Here is a 10,236-nt window from a genome sequence, read left to right as displayed (position 1 = left end):
ATGAAAGTATTACCCACTTGTTCTTTGAGTGTGTGGCTGCTAAATTTGTCTGGAGCTCTGTGGGGAAGGCCATTAGAGCTCCCACGCGCCCAACGATTTTTCCCCAATTTTTCTGGTGGTTCTCCTAGTTTGTTCCTTCCAGTCGCAACACCCAAATTGCTAGGATTGCGGCTATTTGCTGGGCAATTTGGAAATTGCGAAATAGAGCTTGCTTCAAAAGCAAGTTGATTCATTCTTTTGTTGAGCTAATTAGCTACTCTGTCGTGTTCATGAAATACTGTGCATGACTTTATGGCGCCAAGGATGCGAAAGATATTCGGGCAGGAGTAGACAATTTCATGAGGCTTGCTTCGATGGCTGACGATGCCGGTGTGGGAAGGTCTATCCCAAACCCTCCTCTCCTGCTGGAAGATAAAGACGTTGATGATGACAAGATCACTGAAAATTCTCTTGGGCAGGGATGATTTTTTTGCTATTTGGAGCTCGGTAGTAGTGTTCCTGATGTTTCTGATGCATCAGCTTTTGTTCTTTGGCTTCCTAATGTTGGTTTGTAATGTAAACTTAGTTTTCTTCTCTGTCCAGCAAACACTAGTAGTAGGTTCTTTTCCTTGTTCTTTTCACGCACCGGGATGATACCCGACCTTTTGGTCCTGGTTTCGTTACCTTCTGGTAATAAAATTTGATCCCGATCGCTTGGAAAAAAAACATATTATCTCAATTTTATGAAATCCTAGTGTAAGGAATAAATGGAAATGCCATATCCAGTTGCTGCTATGTTCAAAAGAGACCAGAATTCAAAGTTGATCGGGTCGATCGGCTAGGCCAGCATTCCTAGCCTGATGGCCCAGAAGAGATGTACTCCGTACAATATTAATGCTGGCTTCCACACCGACGCATCTGTCTTTTCTTTGGAGGAAACGTATATCCTACTAGTATTCATGACACAAATATATAGGATACAGTATCTTGCGACGCTACAAAATAAATCTTTTGCATTAATGAATAACCGGTCTCAGAGCACGCAAACGTCTCGCACCACAGAGGAGAAAAAAAATACTAGGCCAAACACGCCAGCGTGGAGCCTGAGCACCCGTTTTCCAGTAAAAAAAGGAGGAAAAACCTAGAGAAATCACATCGTCGTCGTCTTTGTCCCGTGGCGCGGGCGGCGTCGACTGCGCCAGGGATCGGGAGCCCCCCTCTCTCTTCCCCACTTGCTCGCCAGCTGAGCCCGCCCTCGCTACCTGCGTCCTATAAATACCACCGCCTGACCAGATCGACCTATTCTGCTCCTGCGTGCACACATTCGTCGGACACCTCTCCCTCTCTCTTAGGTCGCCGTCATCTCCACAGGTTGGCCATCCGACAACTCCCTCCATGAATGAATGTTCTTGCTTCTGTCTCTTCTCCTTTGAGAAAGATGCTTTTTCGCTGCTGGGATTTTGGGGAGATTGGTTAATGGGGGTCGAATATCCATCCGATTTCCTTTTCGGTTACTGCCACTACTTGCCTCTTGAGCAGCAGCATTTGCTGTCGACAGAATTTTATCCTTTTATGGGTGGACAGATTTCGCGAAACTGTCGGGCTCATACTTACTCTACCCGAATTCCCTTCCAAATCTGTTCTCGCCTCGCCTCGCTCGATCGGGCATGCTATTAATGCCGACCCCGAATACTGGTCCGTGACACACTCCCTGTTTCATTCTTTGTATATTCAGATTCAGAGTCCTGCGTGGAGGAGATTCTGCGAGCTCCCTCATCCATGGCCGATGACAAGTGCGGCGAGGAGCTGGCCGTCGCCGAGCCCCTCGGGCGGTGGCCGGTGCTGTCGTACGGCGTCGGACACATGCTCAACGACATCACCTCCGCCTGCTGGTTCACCTACCTCCTCATGTTCCTGCAAGAAATCGGTCTCACTCCACGGTATGTAACCAGTGCACCAATCTCCATCAGCATAGTTGCATGGCCCGAAGCTGACTTGACCATTCACTTGCAGGGATGCGTCTATCGTGATGCTTTCAGGCCAGGTCGCGGACGGTGTGATGACGATCGTCGCCGGCGAAATGGTACGGAAACCAAACCAGCTCGACCAAAACTCTGTTTTTTGTACCGACAACTGTGAATCATCAGCAGCACTAACTGATCTATGATGGAAAATGTGTCGTGTGATCGTCAGATCGACAGGTTCGGCCGTTTCAAGCTGTGGCACATCGGAGGGTTGGTCCTGGTCGGCGTCTCCTTCTCCTCCGTCTTCGGCGGGTGCCTGCTCTGCGCCGTCCTCGGCACCGACTCCTACCTCGTCAGGACCATCGGCTACAGCTTCTTCGCCGCGGTGTTCAACGTCGGCTGGGCGGCCACACAAGTCTCCCACATGTAAACACACATTCAAATCACTTGATTTGCTTCTTGGCATTGGGATGAACATTTCTTCTGACACTGTTCTGTTCCTTTCAGGGCGATGGTGAACTGCATGACATCCAACCCCACGAGCCGGGTGGCCTTGGCGAGCTGCAGAAATGCTTCCACTATGGTCAGTACTAGCGTGCATTAGAGCATCCCCACTCGTTGGCGCTCCCCACGCCCAAATCCGGCGAAATTTTCGTCCGGATTGGAGGAAGATTTGGCGTGGGGAGTAGTAGTTTCCGAGCCGCGTGCCCAGGCGAAGTCGACGATGCGAATTTAAAAAACGGAAACTTGACAAACTACGGCTAAAAACGGGTGAATATAGACTAAATTTAATGATATTTATTACATTACGGGAGGAGTTCATACATAGAGGCCGAATTCGACTATATTTCGAATTCGGCTAGGGGAATTCAAACGCTAATTTTAAAACACGGCGCTCTACATGCCGAAATGGCGGTAGAACACCGTGTAGTCGCCGCCGTCGTCGTCGGAGCCGTCGTCGTTGGCCTTCGGCTGCGCGGCCTGGCTGCTGCCCTGGCCGGCGTCTCCCCACCCCGGGGATGGCTTGTACCGATCGTCGTCGGAGGACTCGAGGTCGGCACGACGGGGACAGCGGACGCCGGATGGAGGTGTCGCAGACGGCGGTACCGCGCGACATCGTCGTTGGCGGTTGGAGCGGCGCGGGCGGCGAGTTGGCGTGCGGCGGCCGGGTCCAGCAGCCGCCGCTCGCTCCGCCTCCTCGCGCTCCCGGTCGCCTGGCCCCGATCCGGTGCGGCGTCGTCCGCGCGCTTCTCCTCCTCCATGTCGTGCGGCGACCTGGCGATCGCCTCCGCCATCGCGGCGTCCTCCGCGCGCTTCGCCTCCTCCTCGGCGAGCTGGCTTGCGGCGGCCTCTTTCTTCGTCTTCTTCCGGCCGCTCTGCGGCGCGGAAGGTCGTTCTCGGATGACGAGGGCGCCGGCCGCTGCGCCCTCGGTCGCCGGCGGAGACGCCGGCTCCTTCTTGACGCGCACCGGCGTCGAAGGCGGCGTCGCCTCCTCCCTCTTCACCGGCGCCAAGGATGACCTTGACGCCGATCCGAAGACGACGAGCTGGCAGCCATGCGCCGTGGCTGCCGGACGCTTCCCCGACGGCGGCTCGCCGATGCCCTCGATGCCGATAGAGGGCATCGTGAGCACCGGGAAGTTGCCGCCCTCGATGTGCGCGATGACGTTCGCCAACGTCCTTTCCGGCGCGCTCCACCACCGTCGGCGGCCCGCGGCGTTGTTGCGCGCAGCGGAGGCGGCGGGCCGTCGTAGGCCGCCAGCTCCGCTCCCACCGCCGGAGGAAGTAGGAGTTCCACCGCGTGTAGTTCTCGGGGTGGTGGCGCGGGTCGGCGCGCTCCTCGTCGGTCATCGTCATCCTCGCCTCCTCGATGGCGACGTCGAGGGCATGGCCCCGCGGCGGCGGCGGGATTGGAACGCCGCCAGCCGCCTCCGGGAGGCCTCGTGTCCGGCGGGCAGGGGTACCCCGCCTGGTGGAGGAGGTGCCCCTCCCACGCGTGGAGCGACCGGCGGGGGAAGCCGTTGTTGGCTGCGCCGTCGTCGTCGTAGAACGCCATCTTGAGAGTAGAGGGAGAGTGGAGGGAGAGTGGAGCACGGGGTACGCTTCGCGGCGAGTGGACCGGCGTATATAGGCGTGGCTGGCGCGGGGATTAAATGCCGCGTGGATTGCGACGCGTCCGCGGCGAGCTGACCGGCGGCAGCCTTTAGTGCGCGCGGAAGACGATGCGTGCGCGGAAGACGACGACATTAACTCGCCGCGTGGCCGGCGAATGCAGACCGGCGGCAGGCCTTTACAGCGCGCGGAAGACGATGCGATGAGGACGACGATCGGTTTCTCTCGCCGACAAGTTGGGGCCACCAGACGCGCGGGAAGTTTCCTCGCCGTTTCGCGCGCTTTCGTTTCGTCCGGAGTCCTCGAGAGCTCCCCGGGGGGCCGGGGATGTCGTGGGATCGCCGGATGAATTTAGGCCCAAATCCGGACGAAAACGAGGAACCGGGGGCGCGACTGGGCCGAATTATGCCGTCCGGATGGAAAAAACGCTCGCCGGGGGCCTGTTCGGGGGGACGAGTGGAGATGCTCTTAGTTCTTTCTTGACTGGAGTTAGCTCCGTAAACCAAATGGATTTTGAAATGGAAAAAATACGGTACTTATCTGAACCCAAAAATGGAAGCAAATGATACTATAACTTCTTGCTGTTTTCTTATTCTTTGCTTCACGCTACTGCTTCATCTCGTGCTAGCATACTTGTCTATGAGCTCTTTTATGGCTACGTATCACAACGTGACCTGGAAACTGAATAATTCTTGCCTGCTTTAACTTTACAACCTCGGTCTGTTTGTTCCATTGACTGTTTTGTTCACATGAGGAGAAGATGCTAACTATGAGTGAGCACGACAAATTGCAGGTGGCTAATCTTGGTTTATATGGGATCGCGTTAGCTGTGTTTGGTGCAGTAAAGGCAAAAACATGTGCAGACATTGTTGTTCAGGTGAGATGCTCTAACCTTGCCAAATCAGCCTTGAGTTCTAGCAGTAGCTGCTAACTACAAAAAGAAAAAAAATCTCTGTGATTGACCAAGGCATATGATGAAAGCACTTTTAAACTGTTAGTGATCTGGCTTCCTCTTCTTCTGCAGTACAAGTGGATCGCCTATGTGTCCATCTTCGTAGGATGCTGCTTCCTGGTGCTGTTCCACGTTGGGACAAGTGAACCAACGTATGCTGAGACACAAAGAATACCAATTCAGATATGTGTTGCACTGTAAATAATTGCAGTTTGCTAAAGAAATCTTGTGCGGTTTTGCAGTTTGAAGTGCGAGCCTAACTGCAAGAAGCGGGCTCGGATCGCCTGGGGTTACTGGTTCAAGAAGACCCTGTACTACCAAGTTGCTCTCCTCTACATGCTCGCAAGATTGATCACAAACGTTTCTCAGGTTGGCACCTTGCTCTCTTACAGAACTAGACTCGAGATCCTTGCTGAAAAATGCTGTGTGGGATATGATTTCTGAAAGACCAAAGCATCTTCAGTATCAAGTTGAATAACTTGAATTATAACACTATTTTGTTGCTGTTTTCAGTCGCTCATCGCATTCTACGTCACCAGAGACCTGAAAATGAACGAATACTCGAAAGCCACTGTAAGTTTAGTTCATCAGAAAGAATTTTCTCCATTTTCTGATGCCTGATAGGCAACAGCAGTTGTTGAGAAGCAACTTTGTTTCTTTCACTCGCACCGTTTGATCTCTGGCCTCGTTTCTGCAGATCCCAGCCATCATATTCTGCTGCAGCTTCCTCGTGTCCGTGGTCCTCCAGGAGATGAAGTGGAACAGCCGCCGGCTCAAGTCGCTGCTCACCGTCGGGGCGACGCTGTGGGTGGTCTCCGGGGCGGCGGTGTTCATCCTCCCGAGCCAGATGCACAACCTCATGTACCCGCTGGCGATGGTGATCGGTGCCGCCAACGCGCTGGTGATGGTGACCACGATCGGGCTGGAGAGCGCGCTGGTCGGGGAGGACCTCAACGGCTGCGCCTTCGTCTACGGCTCCCTCAGCTTCCTCGACAAGATGTCCTGCGGGATCGCGCTCTTCGTGCTCGAGTCCTACGACGAGACGCCCAGCTGCGGCGAGGTCAGAGGGCTCAACACCATGAGCAGGTACGGCACGGGCCTCATCCCGGCCTGCTTCGCCGTGCTCGTCCTCGTCGTGACATCCACCCTCAGGCTGCACGACGACGCTCCGAGGGCGAGAGCTTCCGCCGCACTGGAAGCTCCTCTGCTCGTCTAAAGCGTCCATGTATGTTGGGGCCTTGGGGGAGATTGTGGAAATGTAAATCCTTTTCAATTAGGTTTGAAAGAGGAAGGTAAGGTAAGACGTAATCATCATCGTCATGCCGGCAATAAGTAATTAGGTCGTAATGCAGCTCTTTCCAATTAGATTTGGGAAGATGCTTCTGTACTGTTGTCGTGTTCGTCATGTACTGTCACGGTTCAGCTCTCAATTTGGGTGAAGTTTCAGGCGAACACAAGATTGAAAAGAAAGTTGTTTTGATCGTGCAAGGTTCTCTACAGATGGGTCACATTATTGTACAAGGAACAACATAAAAAAAAACTAGAGCGACGCAACGCGAGCACTGTAACATCCCCAAGATTCAAGAACTACGGCCCAGAAATGTATAGATCATGCATCCTTAAGCTCCTTCACAGCTCGTCGTCCCTCCGCTGCTTCTTGTCCCTGCCGGCCGCCTCGGATGCCGCGCCGGTGACCTTGTCCTTCACCTCGCCGAGCTTCTCCTTGGTCGCCTCTGCGGTCTCCCACGCCTTCTCCTTCGCCTTCTCGTACCCCTCGCCGGCCTTATGCTTCGCGGCCTCCGCCGTCTCCCACGCGGCGTCCTTCGCGGACTCCGTCTTCTCCAAGGTTGCGTCCTTCGCCGCCGCCGCCTTCTCCGCGGCCGTTCTCTTCGCCGCCTCGGCGTTCTTCACCGCCGCGTCCTTCGCGGCAGCAGCCTTCTCTGCGGCGGTGTCCTTCGCGGCCGCGGCGGTGTCCTTCGTGGCCTTGCCCTTCGAGGCGGCTTCGTCGTTGTACTTCTTGAGCTTCTCCTGCGCCTGCCACGTCGCGTCCTTGGCGGACCCAGCCTTCTGCGACGCAGTGTCCTTGGCGGCCTTGGCCTTCCCGGCGGCAGTGTCCTTGGCGGCAGCGGCCTTCTCGGCGGCAGTGTCCTTGGCGGCAGCGGCCTTATCCGCCGCCACGTCCTTGGCAGTGCCAGCCTTCTCGGCGGCCGCGTCCGTGGTTTGCTTGAGCGTCTCGTACCCCTGGCCGGCCTTCTCCTTGGCCGTCTCCTCGACCTTGGCCTTGCCCTGCTTCGACCGCTCGTGCGTCTCGGCGCCCGTCTTGGCGGCCGCGTCCGCAGCCTCCTTGGTCTTGTGCTTGGCCTGCTCCGCCTTCCTGGACGCCTCGCCGGTGGTGCCCTTCACCGCCTCCTTCGCCGTGTCCTTGGCCTGCCCGGCCTTGTTGGCCGCTCCCGTCGCCGCCTGCCCCGCCGCCTCCTTGGCGTCCCCGGCCTTGCCGCTCACCTGCCTCCCCGTCTCTGCACGCACACAACACAAACCAAATGACGCGCGTCAGTGTCAGACAAGGAAAATAACAGTGCGGTGGGCAGCTAGACTCTGGAGAGCGCGCGCGCGTACGTACCGGAGGCGGCGTGCTGGGCGGTCTCGCGCGTGGACTTGGCGGTCTCGCCGGCCTTGCGCGCGGCCTCCTCCTCGTCGAGGTGCTTGAGCCCCAGCCCCTCGGAGATCTTCTCCTTGGCCCACCCCGTCCACGTCTCGTCCTCCTTGCCAGCCGCCGCCTCCGCCGCCACGTCGTCCTGCGTCTTCTTCGCCGCCACGCCCGCCGCCAGCGCGAGCAGCACCAGCAGCGCGAGCCTGTTGGAGCGCGACATGACCGCCATAAACCTCTACCTGGTTCGCTCCAATCTAGCTGCTAGCTTAGCTACTACCGATCTATGATCAGTCGCGTGTAACTGGAGAGATCGAATGTGATTCCGAGGAAGAAGATGATGAAGGGAATCGGAGAGTAGAGTGATCGAGTTTGGGTTTTGTGGCGCGGGGTTTTATGGGGAAGGAGAGGTTGGACGCGTGTACGGGTTGGTGTGGGCGAGGCGGGTGGTGGGGCGACGGGTGTCCGGCTAAGGTGGCACTTCGCGGCGACACGTCGTCCGGTCGGCGCTCTCGCGGCATCGTTCGAGGCGAAGGTGATGGCTCTGGATGGCTAGCTTTTTTCCTCTTCTGAAAATTGGCACCGCGCGATGTCGACGATGACAAGCTGGTTGGTTCTAGTCGCTTCCGCGCATTCTTTTTGGTCCAGGCGTACGTCGCGGGGGGCTGCTTAACACCGACCTGGTCGGCACATCCAGGACACCGCACACCCCTCGCATGCCTAAAGTGGCCAGATGGGCCACGGCCCAACAACATCAGGTAATAGAGTTTTTCTTTTTTCGTTTCTTTTTCTTTTTTCGACTGATTCTTTTTAGATCCGATTTTTAAAAACATTTTAGATTTTTTTCCGAAATTTAAATATTTTCAAAATTTGAAACTTTTACAGATTGGAACAATTTTTAAATTGGAACAACTTTATATTAGAACAAACTTTGAACATTTTTTTAGAATGAACGTTTTTTAGAATGGATATTTTTTAAAAAAATTCATTTTTCCCAAAATTTGAACATTTTTCGAAAATGAACATATTTTAAATTTGAACATTTTTCGGTTATGAACATTTTTCGGATATGAACATTTTTTTGCTTTGAACAATTTTCGTTTTGAACACTTTTCAAAATTTGAACTTTTTCGAATTTAAACTATTTTAAAATTTGAACAAAAATAAAAATAAACAGAAAAGAAAGAAAACTAAAAAGAAAACAGAAAACAGAAAAAACAGAAACGGAAAACGAAAAAAAAAGAAAAAAGAAAAAAAAGGTGAAAATGGGCCCGGCCCATACCCGACCAGGGTGTGCGGTGCCTGGTAGGCACCGACCTGGTCGGTGTATAGGATTTCCGTACGTCGCGTACGTACGGAGACGACGAGCCGTTGCGCTCTTGCAAAGTGGGCTTATTAATCCTCTTGAGGAATCACTCAGACGGCCTAATGTACAACAGGCCCATAGGCCATAGCATGTTGGATTGTTTTTTTCTCCTCCAGAAACACACACACAAGCACTCACCAAATTAAGGCCAACCTCATTAAAAATAAAAATAAAAAGTAAAGAGTGGCTTCGCCAAATTCTTTTGAGCTAAAAACTTCCATGTGTCCTTTTTTTATGTGGTGACTGCTGATATTTTTAGTCTCAAAGGGAGGATATGTAGTTGCATTATTTTGAGATAATTCAGCATTTATTGGTCAATTCAATCATTACAAAGAGTGTCCTCGATACCGTCTGAGCCGAGATTGCAAAAATATGAATCAACTCTTTGGACATATGGTACCTTGCCGTGGGGACATTGACATGTGAGCCCGTCGGACATGGAACTCACCGATCTCTAACCCCATGTACCATATGTCTCACAATCCGTGTCCATAAGAACACAATATTTGGCTCTACGCGCTAACACGTATGTATTGAATCATTAACCAAACGATTAATATGATCAAAAACCATAGAAGAAAGCTCTATTGCCAAAACTTTCATGTACCGAACCACCACGACACCAAATGGTCCATGAAAGGGGGTTTGATGCAAAAAAAAAAATCACATAAGGAGGGTCTAAGGCGAGGATGATATTTTGAATTCCTCTTAATTCTTGGGCACATGGGACAATGCAGACCCAACAAGGAGTGCTTCAGCCTGGATCAACCAATCACGCTCCCATTTGATCCATCATGACGTCATCCGCACAAAAATTTGGAAGAAATAGAGAATAAAGCTACATTACCACTAATAAACACCATATACCTATCAGTGGCAACTGCCATTGCGGAATTGAAGAATTGGTCACCACCCATCTATTTTAAACCGGTTTGAATAAGTCTAGCACTATGCTCGAGATGCTTCTTCTTTGCATACAATCATATAGGTTCTCCCCAAATTGTAGCTTGATCTGTGTGAACTCTAATTTTTTAGTAGGACCAAGAAGCAAAGTCATCACCCCAATTGCTGGCTCAATGGAACCTGCAAAATTTGGGGCCCTACATACTTCATCTCCAAAAAGTAGTTCTCACAACATCGACATCAAAACCTCCATGGTTCCCATTGCTCGAAAAATCGTACATGGGTACTAAGTTTCTGATCAAGAGGCTTTGGA

At 53.0% G+C, this 10,236-nt stretch overlaps 2 protein-coding genes across 2 annotated transcripts; one reads left to right on the top strand and one right to left on the bottom strand.

Annotated features, from left to right (window-relative positions):
- The first annotated feature begins 1,154 nt into the window (after window positions 1-1,154).
- LOC127296877 (uncharacterized) lies at window positions 1,155-6,495 on the top strand. The gene is made up of 10 exons (XM_051327106.2): window positions 1,155-1,350; window positions 1,715-1,919; window positions 1,993-2,062; window positions 2,173-2,369; window positions 2,451-2,526; window positions 4,849-4,932; window positions 5,080-5,159; window positions 5,250-5,376; window positions 5,521-5,580; window positions 5,705-6,495. The coding sequence occupies exons 2-10, from the start codon at window positions 1,759-1,761 to the stop codon at window positions 6,221-6,223; spliced, it is 1,374 nt and encodes a 457-aa protein (XP_051183066.1). The 5' UTR covers window positions 1,155-1,350; window positions 1,715-1,758; the 3' UTR covers window positions 6,224-6,495.
- Window positions 6,467-8,019, bottom strand: LOC127296878 (uncharacterized). The gene is made up of 2 exons (XM_051327108.2): window positions 7,628-8,019; window positions 6,467-7,523 (listed from the first exon to the last, which is right to left on the bottom strand). Exons 1-2 carry the CDS (start codon window positions 7,884-7,886, stop codon window positions 6,637-6,639), a joined length of 1,146 nt encoding a protein of 381 aa, XP_051183068.1. The 5' UTR covers window positions 7,887-8,019; the 3' UTR covers window positions 6,467-6,636.
- Between the last annotated feature and the right edge of the window lie 2,217 nt (window positions 8,020-10,236).

The sequence above is a fragment of the Lolium perenne genome, chromosome 4, assembly GCF_019359855.2.
Source record: "Lolium perenne isolate Kyuss_39 chromosome 4, Kyuss_2.0, whole genome shotgun sequence".
Taxonomy (NCBI): Eukaryota; Viridiplantae; Streptophyta; class Magnoliopsida; order Poales; family Poaceae; genus Lolium; species Lolium perenne.
The sequence above is the reverse complement of the archived record's forward strand: the minus strand, read 5'-3'. Positions and strand labels throughout refer to the sequence as shown.